This window comes from Drosophila takahashii, chromosome 2R, assembly GCF_030179915.1.
Source record: "Drosophila takahashii strain IR98-3 E-12201 chromosome 2R, DtakHiC1v2, whole genome shotgun sequence".
NCBI classification, from domain to species: domain Eukaryota; kingdom Metazoa; phylum Arthropoda; class Insecta; order Diptera; family Drosophilidae; genus Drosophila; species Drosophila takahashii.
The window spans coordinates 23,792,548-23,819,399 of NC_091679.1; the positions used below are offsets into that span (position 1 = coordinate 23,792,548).

General features: G+C 42.5%; 1 protein-coding gene across 1 annotated transcript in view; it reads left to right on the forward strand.

The window, feature by feature from the left end:
• The first annotated feature begins 5 nt into the window (after window positions 1–5).
• Window positions 6–26,852, forward strand: part of LOC108067863 (uncharacterized) — a 30,953-nt gene continuing 4,106 nt past the window's right edge. Inside the window, exons 1-6 of the mRNA XM_017157126.3 lie at window positions 6–105; window positions 15,434–16,254; window positions 18,261–18,509; window positions 19,384–19,670; window positions 22,825–22,933; window positions 23,043–23,690. Coding sequence (XP_017012615.3) covers window positions 15,912–16,254; window positions 18,261–18,509; window positions 19,384–19,670; window positions 22,825–22,933; window positions 23,043–23,690 — 1,636 coding nt within the window. The 5' untranslated portion in view covers window positions 6–105; window positions 15,434–15,911. The remainder of the gene's footprint in view (window positions 106–15,433; window positions 16,255–18,260; window positions 18,510–19,383; window positions 19,671–22,824; window positions 22,934–23,042; window positions 23,691–26,852) is intronic.

Genomic DNA, 26,852 nt, shown 5'->3' on the forward strand with positions numbered 1-26,852 from the left:
ACAAAGAAAGAAATAACTCGAAAACGAAAACAACACACGAAAAACCAAAATAACTACTCAAGAGGTGTTTCGGGGAGTTGGCCATTAGACTTGACATAAGCCAAGGTAAGTGAAAATATGAAAATTAAGTTATTATGGGTTCGCCTGCGCATCGTACTTATGCGTAAAGGTAAAGCGCTTCTTCGATGAAACATGTGGACGTGCTTTTGTGTGTTTCTTTACAAGAGTCTGTGACATAAGCATTATTATTTTAGATATAATAATTTAAGTGGTTGAAGTCTTTTTATTGTTTGTTTTATGACTTGCAAATCTTAAGTCCAGACAATGAACTTTCACACAAAGTTCTGAGAAAACAAATTTGTTAAATTATGATTCATTTTAAAATTGATACCTTTTATTTTTAATGGGTTTCCTGGAAATTTTCTGTTACGTTTTTCTATCTATAATCATCTATCTATTACATCAGAAATTATGTATATTATCTGAACATGCTCAGACATCACTCGGGTTGGTATCCCGACTAATAATCGTAACTCAGCTAAAGGGAGTGCGAGGGAGATAGATATATAAATTTTGATTGCGTATAACTTTTTAATGAATGGTCCGATTTGAAAAATGTCTTCTTCATTTCGATAGGAATAAATATACACAACAAAATTGCATTTTTACTTTTCGGAAATCTTTAAAGATGTGGGCGCAGGACCCATTTTAAAATCGATAGTGGGCGATTGTGGGCGTTAGAGGGGGCGTGGCGCTCGGCTAAAATAAACTTGCGCTGCGTAGGAAGCCAAAGAAAATGTGTGGGAAATCTCAACCTTCTAGCTTTTGTAGTTTCTGAGATCTCAGCGTCCATACAGACAGACAGACGGACAGACGGACAGACAGACGGACAGACGGACAGACGGACATGGCTAGATCGACTCGGCTGGTGATCCTGATCAAGAATATATATAGTTTATAGGGTCGGAAACACTTCCTTCTACCTGTTACATACTTTTGCATTTTTATCTTTTTGTGATGCATTTTAGCAGGAATTTCTGATTATCTTTATCGTTTGCATGCCCTATGAATGAAAAGGTGCAAGTAATTATCAATGCCCAGTGATAAGAAATGAGGTAAAAATAGTACATGCCAGCTATTGTTATTGCTCAAATCAATATCTCTGTACTTTTTATAGGCCTATTTTCGAATTGGGATTGCCCTTTGCTATAACTGATTAGAATGTAATCGTTGTTATTTGGGGAATCGTTCAGAATAGAACTCAAAATCAATAAATAATTTTTTATAATACCTTCCTTTTAGACAGATTAACGAAAGATAATAAAAACCCATTACTTATTTTCCAAGAAATTGAATTTTATTGTATTTTTAAGAAACTTCCGAGAAATGTGAGTTTCTGTCTGGGTTGAATTTGATATGGAACCAATATAAATTTATTATTTTGACACGAACTAACTACCTAATTGCAGTTTTTGGTTAGTGGCATCCAAACGAGTGCGGCGCACTTCATTCTGGTCATGAAAGTAAAAGCTCGTGTTGGTTCATGTGTTGGAGCAAACATTTTAATTGGATGCAAAATTTCGACACTTGGCTGCTGCGGTTCGTTTACCGACTGCGGCTCAATTTTAGAAAGAGCGGTGGAGAAAAATATGGAAGGAGATGGGGAAATGCGGGAGAGATCCATGTTGTAGTGGCAAACAATTTTCGGTTTTTACTGGCATTAACACGCAAAATTGACCGCAACAAATTTACAGCATTTCCATGTGAGCAGCTTTGGTGCGTGGGTGTATTGATCCCAACAATTCAATTAAAATCTCAACGATGCTGGCCAAGTGCTGAAAAATTGCAAAGCACCCTAAATCGCATTCCATCCCAAATGAATTACAGTAATGACATTTATTTTTACTTTTCAATTAAGTGCCATGGGCTAGGAGATAGGCGCAAAGTACCCAACCGCCCGCTGGACGGGCGGCAAAAATTAAATCTTTTTGCCATTTAAAATGTAATTAATTTTTAATGCACATGTACATGCGGTGACGTTGAAGGGCTTAATCTGACTGTTTATGGATGAGTCTCCCCCGATTATCTGCTTTGCATGTGTTTCTGCGGCTTATTTATTGGCCAGTCGGTAATTGTTTGGATAAAGGACTTAGCAACAATATATCGCCAGGCTGAATATGCAGTTAATTCGATTAATAAAAGCTAATGAGTTCTGTAAGTGTGTGTCTGCGGCTGATTGCCATTTTAATTGTTGCTCTTTCTGTGATTTATTTATTTTTAAGGCAACACGGTGGCTAGAACTTAATTCTATGTCTGTTTTTTGGCTTATTATCTTATCTTATTATACCCGTTACTCGTAGAGTAAAAGGGTATACTAGATTCGTGCAAAAGTATGTAACAGCTAGAAGGAAGCGTTTCCGACCCCATAAAGTATATATATTCTTGATCAGGGTCACTAGCCGAGTCGATCTAGCCATGTCCGTCTGTCCGTCTGTTCGTCTGTCCGTCTGTCCGTCTGTCTGTCTGTCCGTCTGTATGAACGCTGAGATCTCAGAAACTACAAAAGCTAGAAGGTTGAGATTTCCCACACATATTCTTTGGCTTCCTACGCAGCGCAAGTTTATTTTAGCCGAGCGCCACGCCCCCTCTAACGCCCACAATCGCCCACTAACGATTTTAAAATGGGTCCTGCGCCCACATCTTTAAAGATTTCCGAGAAGTATAAATGCAATTTTGTTGTGTATATTTATACCTATCGAAATGTAGAAGACATTTTTAAAATCGGACCATTCATTAAAAAGTTATACGCAATCAAAAATTATATATCTATCTCCCTCGCACTCCCTTTAGCTGAGTTACGATTATTAGTCGGGACACCAACCCGACACAGCGTTCGCACTCCCTTTAGCTGAGTGACGGGTATTAGATAGTCGGGACAACAACCCGACTATAGCGTTCTCTCTTGTTTTGTATTTAATTAGTTCTCCAGTTGGTCACTACATTTAATTTTGGTCTGTTGGCCTGACTCTGTCCACCGACAATTACAATTACCGAAATTATCTAGAATTTCACTAATTTCCTGGACTAATTTGGCATTTTAATGAGCCACAGCCGCCGAGAAAATGACAGAGCAGCAGCGAACTGTGAATTTATAGCCAGCTAGCATTTCGGATTCGAGTTGACAAAAAGTAAAGCCCACTTATAAATTTTCCCAGTCATTTATCAAGCGCTAGCAGGGCATAAATCTCGTCGAGGAAAAGCAAATAGCAAATAGCAGGGGTTGTCTTATAACTAACGTACTCTTGGCCAAAAGTCAAATCCAGGTTGTGGCCATAATGCTCCGCGTCACGCAATTGTCTTTGGTTCTGGTAGCAGGTTACAGCAGAAGTCGCGAGGAGCTGGCATTAAATTTTACTGCCTTCGACTGTCGGACATTAAAAACAAAGGACGACAACTGTCGCGCAGACAATGGGCCAAGTTAACGTGCCTGTTACAATGGCAGTTGTTTTGGGAAAAGGCATATGGCACGTGGCAGGTTGGCAGCCAGTTGGGTTGATTTATGCAGTCGAGTGAGATGAAAAATTGATGATTTAAATCCGGTATCTGAATGCCTCCTTGGGGCGTCGTTTGCGGGTGTGAAGTGCGCCAGAGTGATTCGGGGCCAACTCGATTTGATCCTTATCCAGTGTTTAGTTAATTAAAATTCCGACAACTACCGGACCGAACTGGCTCTCTAATTGAATCTAAGCTCCAACTTTTGCATCGAGATGCGGCCACTTGCCGAATAAGTTGCCAACGGACGGATGCATGAGATGTGGGCTGGCAATTAGCCGGATTACCTGGCCCAGCAAAGTAATTGGAATGCAATGCAATTTGCTGGCTATCTGTGATCGGGGAATGCCGCAATTTGTTGGCAGGACCACAGTCGAGTATCTGTTGAGCGAAGGGTTTTGCTAGTTTGCAAGTTTCGCCAGTTGGCTGCATTCCAGGAGCTGCAAGAACGAACATTACTCGTAATCTTGATGCTGCCACATGAAAATGCCACAAGTGTCAGGCACTCCATTGTAGCATACTTTCGGGCGCATTTGAATAGAAACCACATTAATCATACGCCCTGCATGCCCGCCCCTCAAAAATGGAAAACTAATTGAGCTGTGGTCGCCGCATTTCTGCACTGCTGCCTTTTCTTCTTCTGTGCTTGCTGCTCGTTCTTCGGTCTTCTCGTTCCCTGCTTGGCATATCACGCATACGCCACATTGTCCACATATCAGCGTTGCAGTATATTAAGTCATTCCTGCTCGCTGGTGTTTGACAGCCAGTGTGTGCACTTGTGTGTTTATGTATTTACATGTCTAAGAGCTTGTTAAAGTCACGTTTCTAGCAAATTCTATTATATTGTAAAGCATTTTCCTATTTTGCGGCAAGTGCCAAGCGGCAGCTGCCATCTGGCAGTTCGCTGCATGCCATAAAAATGTCTACGGCACACGCAACTTGACTCCGGTCGGAGGTCGGGGTCCCAGTTCCAGTTCCAGTCGCAGTCCCAGTCCCATCCCAACGGCCGGAGCGCATTTCGTGCGTATGGAAAAAGAATGGGGCAACAAAAATCTGCAATTCATGCAATTTTCATGGAAAATTTGCCACGCCAAGAGAACGGAGAACGGAGAACCGAGCAAGGACACAACACATCTGTGTACATATTCATGTGTATTAGGATCTGTGCTTTGAATGTCAAAATATTTGTGTGTTTGGCATTTCAAGCGTTAAATTTCTGCTGTCAACGCTCGTCCCAAAAAAAGTCTCCATCTCGGTATATTGTCTGAGCAGCAGAGATATTTTTGAGGTTTTCCCCAGTCTCTGTTTTTCCGTTTTGGGGCAAATTCACCGACAGAATCCGAATTAATTTGCCTAGCACGTGGGCCCCAGTGATTATGTCTGGCTGGATGTGTATGTGGTGTTTTTGTTTGAATTTGTCTTAAGTGCTAAAGTCCTTGGCTTTATACTTGCGAGATTAGGGCTTACGTGAGGCATCGCCCCGATTGCGAGCGCTATATGTATCCCTTTGGGATACTTGATATGGCATTTAAGAAATACTCCTAATAAATTGCGGCAATTATTCTTCAGTTTCTTAAAAGATTCGTATGGGAATTCAAACATACATACATGTGCAGTATTAAACAGAGAAAACTATGCGAAAAGAAGCCGTGTCACGGTGGATATTCGCATTGAATAAAATATTAGGCATCTGTAAAGTGCACAAAAGGCTTTCTTAGCTTTATGTCAAATGTGTTTGCCCTTTGTCTCGTATAAAATGTAATATAAACTAGGAAATTGACTTGAAGATTTATACATTTATACAGTTATTGGCTGCCAATTAGTTTATTTTGAATGATAGTCGGGCAAAGGGTTGATTAGGTTGGGGTGCCAAAGAAATCACTTGGCCTTTGAAATCATTAATGAATGTAAATGTATACTGTGCAAATTTTTGTTGCATACTTTTTGACACCTTAATTGGTAATTTCAAAATTCGAGTGATTTCAGTTTCACCACCGTATATATCTTCTTGAAATCAGATTTCTCTTGGATTTGCCATAACTTCCCTCTGAATTTCGAAAGGTCTTCTTAACACTCAGCTATAACAATTAATGTGGCTGATTTTCCGCCCTGCTTTGTGGCTTTTTATCCCTCGGTATCCTTTGGATTGGATTCGGATGGAGGACTGGCGCTCGTGCTGGAGTTAGGATGGTGACACTCCCCTTGCGGATCATCTGGGACAGTCCTTTTGACGGTCTTTCCTTCCTTCGTTATTAGTATAATTTTCATGGTTAATTTTTAGAAAGTCATTCTAATTTTTTCAAACTTCAAAGCATATGAAACTTCTACTTCTTTAACAATAGGCCTACTCAGAAGATGGTGTTTTTGTGCGTGAATTCGTCTTGGCTTCCGTTAATCTTAATGCTTAAAGCTGCTTCCTCCAACTTCCAACTGGCATCGAGTTTCGCTTTTAAAGTAGGCAATGAAAACAGAGAAGATAAATGAAGACCAAGGCATCCGGCAAACAAGCAGCAGCCGTGCCCACTTTCTCCCACATCCTTTCGCCTTTGCGGCATATTTGTGGCCGGAGTTAAGTTGGCTAAAAATATGCCTCCTCCGCCCGCTAGCCACGCCCAGCCCCGCCCACACGTGATGTTTGCGGGAGGCGGGATGTCGGCATGTCGGGATGTTTGCCCTGGCTGCATGTGGAATGTGGCACATAATAAATTCAAATTAATTACGAATTGTGTGAAATTAGTGCTTGTGGCAAGTCCTGAAATGAACCCCAGATCCTGGGGATCCTTTTCTTGTCGAGCTGCTCGGGTCGATGCTCGGCCTACATTTTCAAGCAGATTTTTCGGTCCGTCCCCTTCAATTTGCGAGTGGATTTCACTAAAATTTGACTAAAATGCTAATTCCTCCAGCCAGCCAGCCAAAAGTCAAGCTCTCTATTGTGTGTTTGTCTGACCCAATTAGCGGAAATTTGCAACAAACTCATAAACTAGGCGGCTAACTGCAGTGAACAGGGGGCGTGGCTGATGGCCCGGCATTTATAAATCAATTATGCAGCGATTGCACGCTCATTAGTGTCAAACTCAATTAACGCTTTGACAGTTTGGCAGGGTTCAAGCCGGACAGACAGGAGAATAGAGCGCAGAGAATAGAGGATTGCAAGGCGACGGGCGACAGCAACACGGATTGGGGTCAGTTCCGTTGTACGGCGGTTGACTCAAGTTCAAGCCCCTAATTGGCCATGCTGATCTGGATCCCGAAACCCGTTGGCCCCCTGAAACTGACAGGAGCTGCGGCGATTATCGAGGATAATGAGCTGAAGGCCTTCAATCGATTGTTCGCCAACGGAAGTGATTTTACGCCAAATATTCTATCAACCGACGTGTCTCGGGGGATTAGTTTTGGTTGCTAATTATGGATTATTCAGCATAAATGGGGCTTATATTTAGGGGAATGAATATGTTTGTTCTTGGAAAAAAGAAAATACTTAATATGTAGTAGCTGATGAGTAGCTCATAGGCTTATTCGACGACAGACTATATGAGTTCTATATTTAAATACTTCCAACAGGTATTTTAATCTAAAAAGTAAAAATAAAAAAATAATAGGCAGAACACATTATTAACTTTCTACGATTTGTGTACCTATTTAAAATTAAATTTATAAAGTTGAGCGTTAAAATCAGCCAGCTAAAGTTATTTAAATTGTAAAGTTGAAAAACGTTGACCAGGCCATCTTATCCAAACGAATCCCACTAAATGTCATAAATATTTGCCCCTCCCTAAGACTTTAGTGAATGCGGTAATGAATGAGCCGAATAGCGTGGAATAAGCCACGAATCAATTTAAATGTTGAGTTAAATATCGTTATATAATGTTTTCAAAATACGATTGATTAGCCATTTATTCCACATTGTCTGTAGGCAGTGGGATTTTTTAAGCATTAACAAAGTCTCGGTGACCTTGCAGTTCCCAAGATAATCTATTCGCTTGCAGGACTTCAGAGTGATGTCTTCAGCTGTCCTATCCAACTCTCGCTTTTTCTGCACATTTATGAAATGTTAATCCCGAACGACCTTCGGCTAAACATCAGCTATGCTCTTGGTTTTCAGGCCGGACTTTAAGGCTCTGGGGCGTCGTGGCATTCATCGTGGACCGCAGACAATGCCGGCCAGATCCATTCAGCTATCTCTCAGCCCATTTCCAGCTGCGACCGGTGTTTTATATCATAATTGCAATCTTGCATAAATGCGTGCGCCCAAGTTTTTGAAGTACACCAAATGAGCGAGCCTGTGTTTGCGTTCATCCTGTGGATGGGCCTGTGCTTATGCCATGTTTGTGATTGTGCTTGTGTGCTGGTATCGGCATGCCGTATGCAGTGTGCCATGTTTGTTTGTCCTTCGGATCGCCATTTTAGTATGCGTCTTTTTTACAGCTTCAACGGTAAAAGCAATCCCAGGCAGCCATCTATGGAATCCCTGCCATCATTATCATCGTCATCGTCGCTGGAACACGTGTTGTCTCCTCACCCAAAGCAAACACCCCCCAGCCCAACACCCCCCAGACAAACCAGCCAACCTCGCCATGTCCATGACACACTTGCTCCACAATCTGTGTTAGTGCGAACGAGGTGTGTGGTGTGTGCATATCTCGGTGTTTGCATCTGTGGCCACCTCCACCTCCACCCATCGGCCATTAAACCACCCAACCACCCTCTGCAAACATGTGTTCCGCCCCCTGAAACGCATTGAAACGCGTTTTGTTTGCTCTGGCTGGTCAGCAGAGGAGCATTGAGGTCACTTGGCCTGCATGTTATTGCCCAGCCTCCCGCAACTCCAAGCTCCAAGCTCCTGACTACCAGGTTCCAGAGTCGATTTCCCTGATTTCTTTCATTCCACGCCACGTTTGCTCCATTAGCACTCAATCATTGGCTGATAGCGGGAGCACTCGTGCATCAAATTAATACCAAACACCAAAGCGAAAATGTCATCAATAACGCTCATCGGCGCCTGCGGTTGGAGGCGGCTCAAGGCGTCCGCAGTCCGACCACTCCCACACCGCCTTCCGGCCACGTGACCAAGTTAATTTGGCGTTCTGGCCACAAACAATTAGTAAGCAAAACAAAGCAATTACAATAGCCAGCGGGGAGTGAGGCGGAGCAGGAAGGATAGGCATTCCTAGAGTTACACTGGTTAGCAGATGGTTTAGACTGGGAATGATTTGTTTAGTTTACAATTTGTGAGCCATGGAGTTTTCATTCTGTGAAATGGTATAATTCCTAGAATTTTAATTGGGGTATATTTGAATTAGGGTTAGTTAAAATTAAAATATTTTAAAGTGTTTCTACTTTTTACTATCTACATTTTTGGGTGCTAGTCTCTTTAGCGATTATAAAACTCCGCAATCATAAAAGCTTCCCATTCCATGTGTAGAAAATCCATTGCCAGCAGCCCAAAAATCCCATTTATGTAGTCCAGTTTTCGAGCATTTGAGTGGCTGGTAGTATTATTGTATTCGGTGGCATCAACACTCACTCACACACACAGGCGCAGAGCACTAGCCGCTTAATTTGGGCACATGTCTGCGTTAGTTGGCTCAATTAAAACCCCTCTGCGGTCGGTTTGCGGGTGTTTTGGCCTGCGGCCATGCTTTTCCCGATTTTGTGGCGACCCTGGCTGCAGTATGCAGGATATGCATATCCAGCTATCTATATGTTTAAATAGATCCCTCCATATCCATGCAAATCGCAACGACACTTCATATATCAAGGGATTAGCTGCGAATCTGGAATGTTTTTAATGATAGCGAGACCCTGAGACAAAGTGCGCATAAAGTGCATTCAAAATGGCATTATCGGACCCACTCGCACACACCCAGCATGCCCACATGCATATAGACATGATTCCTAGAGTGGTTGGGGGTTAAAGGGCGGAACATCAAAGCTGACTACGTGCCACGGGGCTTTTATGCAAATTTCCGCTGCCAACCTTTCGCATGCATTTTATGCATGCCCTTGCCATTTTCCGTTTTTACCCGTTTTTTTCGTCCTTTTTTCGGAGAGTCTTATCCACCCTTCAATTGGCTAACAATTCGATTTTATTTGATTTAATTTCGTTCTTTTTATCTCGTTTATGGGAGCCGTAGAGTGAGTGGAAAACTTTTTGCTTTAACTCGGCAAAGTCAATTAGGCCAACTGCGCAAACATTTGTTTACACATTCACAGACTGGCTGGTTGGCAGCAGGATGGGCGAAAGGTCCAATGGACCATTTGAACTCGGTGCGACTACAAACTGCCATTGGCAACGTTTTGCTTAATTAACATTAAATTGTGTTGTACTACAAGCGCCCCGACCTCACCGAGCTTTATCCTCCGCCCCGAAAAGTGTTAAGACAAAAGCAAATTGCCACTAAATTGGCACTTAAGGAATTTCGCTGAGCTGGCCAAAGGATGATGTCCTTCTTTCGCCCCCTCGACGACTGTCAATTAAAGCCCAACTGATGTTTAACAATTTAATTATGAAAGTAAACGAGTTTACGTTGAACTACAGCCAGCAGCCGTGGGGACCAACTTTGCACCAAAATCTGATTAAAAAACCTGGGACTGGCATCAGAAGCTGCCCTTTGGACAATTAAGCTTCCCTCTTGTCAACACAATAATAGTAGAACTTTGTGAAAATGATTGTTGTTCGTCTTAAATATAATTTGGGATAGGTACTATTTTCGTTTGATTTTTTCTCTTGGAAATAACTAAATAAATATTTACAAGCATTCGCAAAATGCATGGACATATGATACACATATTTATTGGACTCCTGACTTTTAAAATTCGTCTTATTTTGCTTAAATTAATTTCCTGCTACTTCATATATTTTCTCTCTTATTTTTTTAAACCAATCTTCACACTTTTACCTAATTTTGTTTTCTCCAAGTTTTCCTTTATATTGGAGCAAACTTTAATTACCTCTCTCAGCCCTATTTACTTGAAATTGCAATTATGATTTTTAAGGGCATTGATTGAACTAATTTTGGCCATTAGCCGGCAGCATCTTTGCAGCCCCGAGTTCCGCAATTTTGGTTTCTGCGCTGCTGCGTTTGGCCCTAACCATTCGGGTTTCCGGGCACAAAGGAAGCCTTCATTAGCAGCCAAACGACTTTTAAATTTGCTTCTAATTATTGTGCATTTGTTGGGCAGTTTTGCATTTTCCCGCTTGACTTGGCCCTGCACCCTTGCTTTCCAAGGGGTGCTGCCGTGTATTTATGGGCCAAACGTTGCATTTGTGCAGTTTTTAATGAGTTTTTGTTGTTTCGCCACGCCGCCCGGAAAAGTTTGCACGGAGCACTGCCACTGATGCCCGACTGACTAGATGACAGACTGAGTGGAAACGCTTGACTGGCCGACTTGCAGCACTGCAGGCACTCGAAAAACTAATCAGCGCGGCCAAAGTTTTTCCTGGCCAGCTGAAAAGCTTTGCTATCCCCCTGGCCCGGGTATGTTTTTTCTGGCCCTCCTGGCCAAAGACTTTACAACATAATTAAGATTGTTGCGAGCGACTTGAGTGCGTTTAATGAGGAACGGCCAAGAAATCGAGCAAGGAGCAGCCGGCCCAGCCACTGGCTTTTCCGGAGTTTTCCTTGCTTTGCGCAAAAGTTTGCAACCGGGGACTAAGGAACATTTTCGGGCTCGTTACTTATCTTGCTCATTTCCTTTCAGTGCACTTTTGTGTTGGGCATTAACATGGTCATTATATCCTGGATCCTGCTGCACATAATGTCCGTTCGCCTGCACTTGCCAGCCACTTTCTTCAGGGGCTTCTCCATTTTTTGGCTCCTTTGTTCTGGCCCTAGTATGAATTATTAGCGCCGCTCAAGCGTTTCCCGCTCCCAATTGCATAATCATAGTCATATGAATTTCCTGTGTGTTTTAGGGAGTACGAGTATCTTCCTGAGGATATCCCCATCTGTGTCTGCTTATCTACTACTCGGTTTTTGTTTCGCACCTCTGGCCATTAAACCCACTATTATTCGCACTCTCTTGGCTAATGTGCTAAAAGTTCAGCGCACGCTTCAGTGCCTTTATGGCTGGTGGAAAACACGCCGGAAAATCCCCTTATCGGAGTCCCACTCCTCCGGCAGACCACTAATCTTGCGGCATTTAGTTTTCATTATAGGCACTTGACTGAACAATTTTATTGTTCTTCTTGTAAATAAAGCTCTCCTTGTCGGCAACTGTTGTTCCTGTGTTATTTTAATTTGATTTTAATTTATGAAGTGTTTTATATGCATCATTTAAAAGGATTTGAAAGTGCAACGGTCTAGTGAAAATCCTGCATTAAGCATTTAGAATGACATATGAGCAATTCCTTATTTTCGCTCGGGACGATTGGACACTCAACCTTCGATTTCGACGAATTCTAACGGAATATTTTAATGGGATTTTTTTTAATTGTTGTCCAATAGTTTTGATTTTACTCAGTTATTGTAAAACTTTTTTTTGTTCAGTTTCATTTGCCATAAGAATGTATCTAACTTCACTTAGATTTCTTAGTTATGCTGAGGATCAAACTAATTAGAAACTTATATCGTTTCTAAATCATGTAGAAATGTCTTTTATTAAAGTTTAAAGCTTTTTGAATTGTTTGACAATTTCGTAAAATTGCCAAGATATTTAAACAGACATTAAACTGTAATTTTCAATAGTCAATTATTAATATCGCCATATATGTTATGATATAACATTATGTTAAAAAGTGGTTGTAGTGGATTCTTAAAATGTATGAACTTGTGATAATATCATTTTGTTATACCATTTGTTCTACATTTGAATAAAACGCAGTGGAGGATCCGGAGTTTAATTATAACCTCACATTCATTAATTTTTCATCCTTGTTTGAGTTTTACGATTGTACCAATATTTATTTGTTGAAAGTTCATTTGTTACATTTCTCAAAACGTACAAGAGTTCGACGGAAACACTATTCGAAATCGCAATCGACCAAAAGGAGTGGATGGTTCTGCTCGACTTCAATTAACAAACAACATGCAAATATGGTTCGAATCGCGAATCAAAAAATCCACTTTGCATTCACCCTATCTCCAATTTACTCATTTACTGCGATGTGCTTTTTCACTACGACTTCTTTTTTGTGGGTTTTCCCTGGCTGCTGGGTGCTAAATGTCAGCAATGCAATTAAATCGGCAATGGCCAGTGAGGAAAAGGGATGAGGGGGGATTTCCCTGGGGGTGGGGAAGCGAGGAGTTTGCCGGGCGCGTTATAAAATTATGAAGCGAAATTGGATTTAAAAACAGCCAAGCTGTCCTGGTCTCTAAAGTGGGAAAAGCTGGCCAAGAGGATAGATGAGAATGAGAGATGCAGGCGCCATTAGCGCCATTTTCCTTGGATGTTCCCCGATGTCCTTCGCTTCCGCTCCGCCTTTCAGCTTTCCTTTCTCCACTGCGGCTGCTGCATTTGATGAGTTGAAAATTGTAATTAAACTGCGTTTGTTGTCATTGCATTTAAAAATAATAATAATAAATAATGCATAATGGGGCGGAGTGGGACAAAAGCCAAGTCTGCAGCGAAGGAAGTGAATGGAAATGAAGGCGAGGCAAGGGAGGCTTGGGCCACGTTATCCTCGGCTGCAGCCGTACTTAACTATTAAAACTTTGGCAGCAACTTCATGAAATGACGTGCGAAAAAGAACGGTGAAGAGCGATGAAATGAATGAGATCGGATGAAATACAGAAAATATGACGGAATATCCTTTGGATGAAAAGGGTTTTGTCGGCCGGGCGGCTGAAAACGCTTTAATTAAAGTGAAACGCAAACATTTCAATTAAGGAGCGACTGTAAGCTGATTTCAATCTGGCTAAAAGGGATAACTTCCGGCAGACATTTTGCCCCTTGCCTTTTGCCCTTTTTCGCTGGCTCGCTTTTCCAACTGGCTTTTCCTCAATGTCCTTCGTTCGCTTAGATGTGTGCGTGTCCCCATCGCAGTTCAAACGTTAGGTCACAATCAAGAGGGCATTGGCATTTCCCCCCTTTCACCAGCGATTGACATTAATTTTGCATTAGCCAGCGCCTTGGTCCTTTGTTGCTCATACGCCCCGTTGTTGGCCGAATTAAATTATGCGCGCTAGCCATAAAAAAGCAGCCCAAGTGGCCATTGTTTTGGGAGCCAAGCAGTTTCCGGTTTGACCCGGTTCCAGCTCCAGTGCTGAAAACACAGAAACCCTAAACCGAAAACCGAAAACCCAATCCCAATCCCAGTCCCTGGCTTTGGCTTATTTTATTTTCCAATTAAGTAAATTGCGTGTGCCAGACGAAGACGCTTATTCTTCTTCACAAAGGGGCGGCTACAAAAGAATAAATGTTTTCCTCTTGGGTTTCCCCACTTGGTAGCCGCCCACATCAATGAATGTTGCGTGCTGGCCCCGATTTTCCCCGGGAGCTTCAATAACTAATCGCCGAGTTTCCCTCTCGGCTTTAATTGGTTCAATGTCTAAATATCCTAAGCGCATTATCCAGCCGCCCACGAAGACAGCTTCATTACGATTATAGACTTTGATGTGTGAAGGTTGCTCAGAAATGGGAGTATCATACGAGATACATATATGTATTCAGATGCCAGCAGACAGATTTCAATTTGCCAGTCTCTAATGCCAGACGTTCAATTTGTATTACGCGCTGCCTATATGGACTTTGGCTTTGTTATCATTTTTATGGGCTTAATCGATTGGATACAATAATGAGCTTAAACGATGTGGGGCAAAACTTCAACGGCGAAGTGAAAATCGATATACTCAAATGGAGTAGAACTCTATGAGGAGGATTTGCAAATATTTGTTTTATAACACAGTGCAACATGAAAAATGTAACCGCAATTCTGATTTCATGGGCGGAAAGAACTCATCGAAATAAGCTAAAACCCATTTGGGTTTCTCTGGCTTAGCTCGCGTTTACCTTTTATAGCGAGTTAAAGTTTTACATACAAAATTTATTTATAACGGCCATACCTTGTGAACCGATTAAAATTTCACTATCAAGTTTTCAGTGATTATGTAGCTATGAAGCCAAGGAACGAAATTGACAAATGACTCTTGCGCACTTAGTACCTAGTGCACCTAGCGCGTTAAAAATCGAAAAATTAGGCAAATTTGTTTTTTAACGCGCTAGGTGTACGTCTTCGCAAGAGTCATTTGTCAATTTAGTTCCTTGGGTTCATAGCTACATAATCACTGAAGACTTGATAGTGAAATTTTAATCGGTTCAAAAGATATGGCCGTTACAAATAAATTTTGTATGTAAAACTTTAACTCGCTATAAAAGGTAAACGCGAGCTAAGCCAGAGAAACCCAAATGGGTTTTAGCTTATTTCGATGAGTTCTTTCCGCCCATGAAATCAGAATTGCGGTTACATTTTATAACCCTAAAAATGTTGCACAGTGTAACCGATTTATGCTCCTAGCGCAGATTAATATGATAGCTGTATTATTGAAAAAATAGCCACAACATAATTAAGTTATTAAGTATACGCAATCACGTATTTAATTTCAGTGACAGAAAAAAAATTAATTTAATTACCACTCTTTTGTTGTCACAAAAGCATCTGTAGCAGCGCCAACTGTTGTTTTAACTCGATCACAAATTGAGTAAATATAAACATTTAATTTGTGTTTGAGTTTGCTCACTTGGCTGACCGCTTGGCAGCATAGAATGGGCTGGGATTTAAAGAGTTGCTAATTAGATTAAGTGAAGTGTCAAATTTAGTACGTTTTCACTTTGTGTGCGCTTAACCTACTGCCAAGTGCACTTCAACGGAAGCAGCCAGGCAGCAGCAACAACTGCAACAATATGAATACCAAGTACAGCATACAAATGTTTTCAATTACAGGCAGGCAGCACTGCGAAACGGAGGGGAATAAACTGGCACAACAACTTTAAAAGTACAAACGGCCGAGAGGAGGAAGAGTCCATGGAGTGCATAGACCGGGAACAATGGTAAATGCCACGTCAGCAACATCAGCAGCAGCAGCTACAACAGCAACAGCAGCAACATCATCAGCCAGAGCAGCAAAAACAAGTCAACGACAGCTTAAAACATAATACGCTAGCTGAAGGCAACAAGCGGATAGGAAGACAGTCGACAGACAGCCAGGGAACAAAGATATAGGGGCGATATAGGGTAGAACAAAGCGACATTGCGAATGATGAGGAATCGCTGTTGCAATTAGTAAGCCAAAGGGTTGGACGAGCCATGAATCACGGGCTCTGCTGCCAGCGGAAACGGAAATGCTTGCTGCCAACGGAAACAAAAACGAAAGACGAGGAGGAGCAGGTGGCCACTAAATGCCATTGAACACTGAGCGATCATGTCCGACGTTGAGCAGGCGATTAAGGCCAAGCAGCAGCCGTCTCAGCTGGATGGGACGGATCCCGCCGAATTTGCAAATGGACGACCAGGATGCGGATCTGAAGTGGGTGCCAGGACCACCGCCTCGCTGACCGCCAAGCCCGGAGGCAGTTTCCGGCGCTGCTGGGGCCACTTCCTCAAGCTGCTGCTCTCCACGCCCGGACTGGTGCTCCTGGTCATCGGCTACTCCGTGCTGGGCGGCCTCATTTTCCCGCTGCTGGAGGCGCCGCAGGACATCAGCAAGTCAGCTGCCATTGCCAAGAGCCGCGAGGATTGTTTGCGTGAACTCTGGATCATTACAGGTGAGTCTGAAACTTCAATAATAAAATAAATATTTCAGAAAACTGCATATATATATTTTAGGCAAAAGTCTTAAGTTTGAAATTTAGATATTATTTTAGGCCGGTTTGATATAAAACTAACACATAAAAGGATTCTAATTTATATATATATTTTTAACTCAATTGAGATACAATTATATTCCGATGAAATTAGATTAAAACATAGATACTTTGATGTGCTATTTTGATTTTTTTCTTTCTGCGTGAGCATGCAGCAAATATTTTAACGCTTCGCTGGCGACGCACAAAAATTCGCATAAATTATGATGGCCACCACATTTTTGCCGCATTGCCCGTAAATTTTCGGCGTGTTTTGCACGCTTGATTTGTCTGCAAATTGCCAAAGTAACTCGAACATTAAAGCGACAATGTTTTGTTATCGCCCATTAATACTAAGTAAATAGTAGCGGTGGCCGGCGCAGAGCCAGCACAAATATTTTAATTATAAGTACCGGCATACAAGGCTGCCTGAAAACGACCCATCCTACCCACAATCCTCTCGAAACAAAAGGACGGCTAAATTTAATTTTGGCGGCTACCGAATTGAATAATAGCTAAATATTTGCATGGCCAAATATTTGGTCAGGAGGGGACATTAAATTCGTTTCCGCAAAATGTGCGATATTTCATCGATTCGATTGGGTTGCGTTTATCGCAACTATTTTGAGCTCTATTTGTTGGCCTGATTTATGTGAAATTAATTACTTTGTCGCACCTGCCAGTGGCACTCGATTCGAGGCTGGAGAAAAGATTCCGCCGACGCGGCGGCACGTGCGTGTGTATTAGAGATGATGTTTATTTAATTAAAATTTCACATAATAAATAATCCAATTAACTTGAGCTCATCCGCTGCAGAGGCGTCCCACCTGGCTTATGATTAATTCGATGAGCCCCCCAACGAGTGCTTAATGATGTGCTGCATGGGTTATTTATTATTTTCCTTGGCGTGAGCTGAGATTTTTTAGGGTTAACGTTGACTAGGCAAGAAATATTCTTACCAAGTTATCCTCACATTGCTTTCACTCAAAACTTCTGCTAGCCTTTGCTTTATAAGAAATTTTAGAAAAATATTCGTTGCATTAATTAACTAAATTAATTCAACAAGTATCACATACCTTAGTTAATTGTGTTTAATATTCATTATTAGTTATTTAATAGCGTTAGTATTGTCTAATGCAAAAGCAAAATCAACAAAAGCGTATGTTAGGAAAACCATTAAAAACCAATCTCTTTTACCATGAATATTAAATTGTGGGAGACAAACAAAAATGATTTTAAAAATGTTAAATGTAAACTAAGGTCGGAGCGAGAAGATATATTACCTTAAACCAAAGTTTGAAATGGTCTTTGAACTGTTATTCATTGCCAATTAGTTTCTTGAAAACTCTAGAGTCCTGAACCGAAGAGAAATTTCGAGAATCAGTCGATTAAGTTGAAAAGATTGGCACAGAAAAGCGTTTGATTTCGTTTTTGTTCTTGGAAACAACACTGCTCCAGTCGATTACGTCGGGTGGCCTTTAGGTGGATGATGTCTGGGGAAGTGCACCCTCGAGGCTTCAAGATTCCACCCAGATTCCCTCCCCCTACCCCTCCCCAAGGCCAGAGGGCGTGAAAAGGGCGTGTGCGACAAGTAAGACAGCAAACTAGTCTCAAACTGCTGTTAACAAGCGACCTCTGCAATTTGCAAGTGGCGAACACACGACATCGAATGGGAGCAGATTCCTCAAGACAGGCAAACGAAATCGAAGGGGAGGATTGGGAGGTTGGAGGTGGAGAAGCAGAAGGAGGTGGGGCAAGGTGAACGAGGGATGGTCCGATTTGTCGGCACTTGTCGACCGTGTCGATGGGAGGTCGAAGGCTGTTGCTGCACTTGGCATGAAATTGCATAATTACGGAAAGGACACTTGAACGCATTCTGGAGGAGAGCCGACTTAACCTTTTTCCCCTTCCACACACTTTTTTTGCAGAGAAACTGAACGTTCTGTACGAACGCAACTGGACGATGTTGGTCCACGAGCAGCTGCGTCGCTTCGAGGGCTCCATTGTGGCGGCCACGCGCCAAGGATCTGGTGGCCCGTCCGGCGGAGGAGGAGCCGGCCTCTTCCACGAGGGCAGTGCCAGCGCCCTGGGCCACTTTGGCTACGATGTGGGCGACTCCCAGAGCTGGACGTTCAGCGAGGCGCTGCTCTACTCGGTCACTGTGATAACGACAATTGGTGAGTTCCGCTCCTGTTTCCGCTTTCGTTTCCGTTTCCGCCTCCGCACTTTCACTTTCACATTCACTCCCACTGCCCGAAATACCTAAGCCGTTTGGATTTATGCCCAGTGTTTATCTTGGGAATTGGCGGGCAGAGCTGCTTATTATGATTCTCGACCAGGCCACAACTCGTGCTGTGGCCAACAAATATTTACTTTGCGGGGAGGCAAATAGACCTCGACATCCCAACGCCTTCGAGTGCAAACTAAGCCACAGGAGCAGCAGCCGTTGAAGCACCAGGACATCAGACATTGTGTATACGACCCGTAGGCCGGGTCTAAATATTTGCATATGCTAAACGATGGGCCATCCTTGTTGCTACAAATTAACTGTATCTCATGGTCTTTAGCTTTAACAGCATGCCAGCTATCTTGGGAGAAAGTCCATCGGACGGGATGTATATAGGCTATGAAGTATGTTCCTAATCGGATTTATGGTCTGCATTATAGAGGTCAAACAATAACTAGGCTATGGTGCTAGATATTAGCTTTCTAATGAGTGTTTATGAAGTGGAGTAGCTACTCAGTCTTTGTTTGTTTTCCTGACAGAAATTAAACTTGAAAATTACTCTTTATTGGAAGATGCAATCAAAAGGGGTTTGTTATATTATCTTTAAGTAGTCACACTTTAAATGCAAAGTTTCTTCTTTTGAAAAGAAATTCCATATGCTGCACTATCAAATAACAGATTAAGTTCCCAAGGGCCTCTCTCCATTCCTTAGCTTGTCCCCCAGCCATCCGATTAAAAGGACATGCATTTATATTAGCCCGTTCGTGCTTGCCATTCTCATGCTCTAAACCAGATGTATTATATATATTACCCGATCCTTGCAGGTCACGGCAGCCTGACGCCGCGCACCGCCGCCGGGAAGCTGGCGACCATCTTCTACGCCCTGGTGGGCGTGCCCCTCATGCTGATGTGCCTGTCCAGCCTGGGAGCCCTGCTCGCCGACGCCCTGCAGTGCACCTACGTGCGACTCTGCTGCCAGCTGCAGCGGCACCAGGAGCACAGGAGGAAGTCCACTCCCGGGGCCTCGACGCCCACTGCCAGCACTGCGATGACAACAATGCCAGCCAGGCCGAGGGAAAAGGACAAGGAAAAGGGCTCCAGGCGACGAACGGTAAGGCGACCATGGCGTATGATTGATACTCTTTAAGCGAGGGCAGCAGCTGCAGTTTATCTTATGTATCTCCCTTTGGTAGTTAAACCCAGAAGATCTAACTTTAATTTGAGTTTCACTAACCTCTTTCAAGATACGTATCTCATTTAATTCGAATTTCTTTCAACGAAAACCTTTAGGAGTAGATGTACTGCTTCCACTGCAGATTGATTTCCCAAAGGAATTTCCACACTGCTCAGACCCTTATGATTGATATTGTTTACCCGGGAACAGCAGCTGCAGTCACTCCATCGACTGACTGCAACTCGAGAACATTTTTATGGATCCTAATTCGATAGTTGAAGGGACAACTTATTTACTTTCTGCTTCCAGCAGCAACTGTTGCTGCTGAGTAACCCAAAAAGAAGCGAGGCGAGACCAGAGTGTTTTGCTGTGCATTCCGGTTTAAAGGAAACTTTCGACATTGTTCCGCGTGTCCAAAGTTCTCGGGGAAAACTTTCGCTGGCTACTCCGCTGTTTTACGCATGAACTTTTCCCACTACTCACTAAGTGTTTCGCTTGTAGTTTTTCCAACTTTTCCGGCAGCTACGACAGTTTCATTTTGGCCAGCGGGAGAACCTGGATCGCTGCCTTGATGATGCATGAGCATGGAGAGCTCCTAAGCCAGGATGTGATGGGAATCTTCGATTGTCCAGAATTTTGCCTACTGCCCAATGGGATTCGAGGGATTTCTCGGACATCAAACTGCATCGGGGTCTCGAATTACGGACTTTAATTACGACAGCAGAAGCCTTTTAAGTGGATCTCCGCTCGGGTCCGGATTTCTATTAACGCAAACTGAAAGTTTGTAATTGATTTGGGCAAAACAACAAAGAACTTTTCTTTTTGCCCATTTGTTTTTCGTTATACTTTCTAGGTCTTCCCGCTGCAGACTGTTTTTGGGTTCGGTTTCACGTTTTTCCAGCTCTATTGCGTTTTTATTTGCTCTGCCAACGGAGCCGGCGCTGTATACATTATAAATAATTTTTTAGGATATCAAAACTCAGACTAGGTTGCCAAAGCCCTTTTTTCTGTTTGGGCCGACTGTATTTGTTTGTTTGCGTGTTTTGTGCATTCGTGCATAAGTTTTGTAAGTGATTTGCTGGCCTCCCGTAATGACATTTCTGCTTTCGGAACGTGGCGTTCCGGACTTTCCATGTACGGAGCACTCGCTGCCGCATTCGGGGAAAAATGCTCGCCTTTAAAGCTTTAAGGCACAAAAAATGATTCACTCTGTTTGCACTCGCAGCCTTTTTCAATTGTAGCCACTCATTTGTCCGCGTCCTCCTGTTTGTTTTGCTTGCGCAAATTTCTGTTTAATTGGCAATTTATGGCTGAGCGGGAAAAACGAAAGCGAATAGCAGGGTTCAATAAATAAATAAGTGATTTTGCGGTGGCCTGTTTGTCATCTGGCAGTGGGGCGGGCAAAACAAAAAATCCATTTTCATTTCATAAATTAACATTTACTTGCGGACCCAACTCGACACTTTTAATGAACTCCTCGCCAAACTTTGCCCGTCAAACTTGAAATTCCGGGCTGCAAAAGTTGATTCTTTAAGCGAGGAACAGGCGCCTAGCCCCCTTTCGACACTTTAAGAGTTGAGCAAACTTTAGTTTGCAGTTTGAGCCGGGTCAAATGGCGGCGGCATAAATTTAATTTTTCCCGGCCAAGTGGCGGGGTTTCGTGCCAGGTAAATTGAAATGAGTGCGAGCCACTTTAATGCGACGGTGGAAAAAGTTTTCCCGCCGCTCGACAATTGCACTGGAGGCATAGGCATGCAATAACTTACCATTTCCGGCACTTTTGGCCCTAATTTATTTGATTTGGCCAACTGCAGGTGGAACTGCAGCTCTACGTGGCAGATGCCATCGAAATCGAAGCTGCATCTGTACTAAAAACTTTTCCGCATTCGCCATGCTCGAGTGGTAATCTATTTGCCGTGTTCCCAGCCACTCAAGCATGGCATTCCTTTCAGGATCCAGCCTTTGCCAGCTTCCTAGGCCTGCGACTTGTTGAACAGGATTTTTGCATTTGCCAGGACTCTTGTTTCTGCTCTCCATCCCATGTTGCATTCAACAACTCATTAGGGCGCCATCCAATCTTCCAGGACGACACGATGCTCGGCCAAGTGGACTTTTGGGCTTTTGTGGCTCCACAAGGATTCGCCCGGCAATTGATAAGACTGCCAGCAGATTGCGGTTGGCTCTGGGGATGTGCAGTCATCGGTTGAATTATTATCGCCATCGTGTTGACTGCCTGCCATTTCGGCTTTTTGGCCATTTGGCCTTCTGGCCTTTGCGTTCGTCTTTTGCAATTATCATGACGCATGCCGTAACGGGTTTTGGGCTTTGGGTTTCGGGTCTGGGACTGGAACTGGGTCTGCGTTTTCCGGTCCCAAACCGCAAGAATGGCAGGGAGACATTTGACAATTCCATCATTTCCATCGGTTGTTTGCGTGTGTGTCCATTAGATTTGCCTGGCATTTGATGATGATGCCGCAGAACCGCAAAACACACGAGATGCCAGGCGTTTGGCCGCAAACAGCTTTTGAGGGCCCCGAGCCACGGCGATGATGACATCAGTTTTGGGCCTCAAGAATTCCGGATAGTGAGCCTGCAAATTATGTGTTTTATTAGCATTGGCCTTTCCTTGGCATTTCGCTTAGATGAATACTTGGAATAATCACTAAATCAAACAAAACCGCACTTTAACGAGACAAAATTCCGTGGCGACCTCACACTCAGCGCGCAAAAGTTGTGATATCCATTTTAGTGTCGAATAATAATTATAAATTCCATTAAATAAATACACCATCTTAGGTTTTCTCATTCGAAACGGTTTTGCCAAATATTTAAGCTTCTTGTGAATTTTTAAAAGGGGATCTATGGAAATAGGAGAACAATACATACAAACAATGATGTTGTTCCCATTTTGATAAAGCCCTAAAAAAAAGCATACTAAAAGACATGATTTAAAACCTCTAGATGCCAAAAAAATATCTGTTTTTACTTATTTTCTGTCTGAGAGATGGTCGCTTATACTATTATTGAGACAGTGTTAAGCAATTGAACATTCAAATTAACATCACGTAAATATTTCCTCCTCCCTCTGCAGGCCAATTGCAAGGGCTGCAAGTACGATGCGGCCAACAGTGAGACGAGCTTAAATGACTGCTTGGAGTACGGCCAAAAGGGAAAGCTGCCGGCAGACAAAACGGAAGGAGGTGAGTGTCGTCGCCATTGTTCGGATGCTAATTGTAATGTCAGCACAATTGCAAGTCGTTAATCATCTTGAACACGTCTCTTCTGTCTTTTGTCCCGTGCGGTCAGCAGATGCCTGTCAATTGTTGCGCAACGTGAATCCGCAGCAGAATTTTTATCAGCAACAGCAGCAGTTGCAGTCGCAGTTGCAGTTGCAGCAGCAGCCGCAGCAGCCGGATGTCATGCTAATGACAACGACATCGGGCAGCGCATTGCTGAAATACGCACCGCAGCAACAGCAACTGCAGCAGCAATTATCGACAGCAACTCTCCCGCGACAACACCATCAGCTGCAGCAGCAACACCACCAGCTGCAGCAGCAGCAACTGCAGCAGAACTTCGTGGCTGTGCCCAGCAGCATGCTGCGAATGCCGCTGACAGTGCCGCCCAATTGTTATGCGCCCGCGACTGCCACGATTTACTTCCCGTTCGGCACCGCCCCCTCCGCCCCCGGCAGTCCCGCCCACACCCAATCCCACCCGACTTCCAGCCCGAATCCCAATCTCAATCCCAATGCGTTGGCGAATACTGCAATGAGTCAACAGCCGCTGGTCAAGTATCACACGATACACTTGCAACCCGCATCCGGGAAGCATCGAGTGTTGGCTTCTGGGCTTCAGGACGTAGCAGCCGGGAATTTCGTCACAGGATCCGAGGCATCCACTCTGGAGGCCATCACATTGCCACCGCCGCCGGCCTATCAGACAGCGAATGTGCACGGTGAGTGATGAAATTGCATTGTTTATTGCCCCCTTTAGTGAGGAATGATGTGTCGACGAACTGTCAAAAATTAGTTTGCGAATAAACAATCACGTAGTCGGCTTACTCGCAAAGGTAAACTACGATTGCAGCATCTCAGTCTAAATTCATTCAAATTGTTTCATAAACGCGTATGTCCTTACATATATTTGTATAAACATAAAATGCAAGAATCAAATCGATATGGGCATGGTAAATTTCTGTTAGTTATACGCAAATCGTTTTTACCATCCAATACCGATTTCTCTCTCTCAGAGATTATCTTAAAGTTACTTGAGTGGAAGGGAGAAACAAACATTTAAAATTTTCAGGAGAATAATTATTTTTACAAATTATCAAAGAGACGTAAAGCAGTCGATGGATTTTCTTTATAGTACGATTTTTTCTGTAGCAAAAAAAAAAGAGGAAAACACTTTAAAAATTTCTCAATTTTTACTCTCTGCTTTTTTGTCAGAAAAAAATTTCAGATTTTAACGACTCTTATTCGGGTTTGACGCAGATATTGAATTTTTTTGTATTACCAATATAGTTACTTGAAATGCTTTTATTATTTTAATAATTTTAGATTATTACGTATACGCACAAAACAAAGAAGGATGTGAGTCGGGCGCAGTAGGTCATTACATAATTGAATTTAATATAAAATCCATTTAAATTAAGTAATTATATAACCCATTGGTAAAACAGAAAAATGGAGGCGCATTTACTTTTGTCCCTTTTTTGTCCTTTTTTAAAATTTTTTGTCCTTTTTTTCCCTGTTTTTTTTGGCTTATCTGTCCTGTTTTTCAAGCTGAGTGATGGCAGCACTGCTTTCAAGATCTTACATTTATGTTTTTCTTAAGCGACCCATTTGAAATTTGAAACTTAACTTATCTAATAAAGTTTAAGTGAACATTTTTACACAATATTATGTTGCTTTATAGAATTTTTAGAATTTTATTATATTAATTTTATATTCATTTTAGCTTTAGCCAAAACAATATTGAGCGATATCCTGAAAAATTCAAAATGTAATTTCTCTAATGGAATTTGAATTAATTTATTATTGGTATCCTTTTCCTAAATCCCTCCAGAATTATTAGACATGAAAATGTAATATTTAAAGTCGTCACAAATATAAAATCATTGAATCAGGTATGCAGTGAAACCATTTTGATTCACTTTACACAGTAATTATTATAAATAGGTATGTCATTCGATAGCTACGAATGTGAAAAGGTGTATTCTAAAATAATTGGAGTAAATTGCCATATATTCGTGAATTGTTAATGAGTGCTAATGCTAGTGAGGCAGGAAATTTGCATAAACCGAACAAAGGAAAATGGAATTTAATTGGATGAACAATTTGTGCCAGCCTTGATGGCAGGCCAAAACCGAAAATGTTCTGCTGACAGTTTTGGCTTAACCTGAGCACCGAAACAAAACCGAACGAACAGTAATCAATCAATCATACGCCCTGCTGTCGCAGGAAGACTCCTCCCTCACCTCCCGCCTCCGAGCTCATTTACGCTTTCAATTATATAACAATTTTCATCATCATCAGCAGCTTGCAGGCTGCGAAGGCAGCAGCGTGTTAAAATGACAGAGTTAAGCAGGCTCGCACACACACACTTCGCTGGCATTAAAAGTTTTCAACTTGTGCTGCTTGACATGCCAGGACATCAGCAGCAACAACAACAGGGATAAGAACAACATGCACTTGAGGCAACTTTCGACATGTGCGACAGTTTTATTGACGATAATGATGACTTGGCATAAAGATGACAGTCCTGCCTGGTCCCATTGAGCTGCCAGCTCGCAGCTTGTGCAACGCATGCAAAACTCATTAAAGTTAACAGCTCTTTGTCGTCGACGAGGCGACGGCACGTGACTCGTTTTGTCAAAGGATTCCGCTTAATTTCGCAGCAAATTCTAGCGTGAGACTCGGCCATTTGTCAGCGAACGAGAGACGTCGCCATTGATTCCATTATGCATGTTAATTGTCTGCAACTGGCACCCGGACAAGGCACCAACATAGAGGATTCCCCCTTCCTTTCCCATAGTCCGAATCCTCGGCGAACCGCACCATTAAAGCACAGCCAAAGTTGCTGCAACACCACCGACCGCAGGACCAAAGTGACTTTCCTGCGAGTCCGGATATATAGTGCCATATAGGAATATACATTTGGGGGCAGGGCCGTCGTCCCTGCACTCTAATGAATGTCTTTGTGCGCTCTGCGAGCCCGTGTGTGTGTGGTGTCCAAGTTTAAGTAAATATTTTCAAATTGGCCATGTCCGGGGCAGTCCACTCCACTCCACTGCACTCCGCACCGCGATTTTCTGGCGTCCTGCTGACAGCTCTAAAGTGAAAGACTTGCGCTTCCTTCCGTTTTTTCGGTCGCCATAAGGGCAAAACTATAAACTCAGTACAGTGGCTGCGAACAGGAGTCACTGTATTTTTCGTTCACTTAAAGCTAAGTTAAAAGGTGGTAATATATAATCGGTTTCATAGTTGTTTGATTTAAAACTGGAAAAACCGATGTATCATCCATATAATAATATAAGTACACCCAAAAATAACTAAATGTGAAACGATGGTCAATTTGATATTTTGTAAATATGCGACATCTCAATTTGATATTCTCGAATTGTAAACACCAGGCCAGTTCGAATTTCTAATGTGTGTTTCTCCCTCCCACTCACTCCCACTATCTCGCTTTACTCCGAATTAAGAGAATTTATTCTTCTCGCTCCCATTCACGTTATTTAAGTCGTCATATTGCTTCTTACTCTCTTTTTCGAAGTCAGAGAATCTTCGAGAGAGGGAGTAAGATTTTTTAAGATCAATTTTACCAGTATTGCATGGTAAAAACTATATGCGTATAAATAGCTGAAATTTATCGATTTGATCCCTCCGTGTTTTTTTATTGTGTATGTCCGTTAATAAAACAAATGAAGCTTCTCGTGTTTTTCTGTTCTCCAAATATAATTTCTTATTTCGATCCCATAAAATGACTAAAAACCTTCTGCAAATCAAACACCTAAAGATAAATTAATAGCCTAAAACCTTTAATGTCTGTAATTTTGCATTTCCACATTCGTACAACGAATTTCGCTGAATAATTTACCACAGCAGCGAATAGT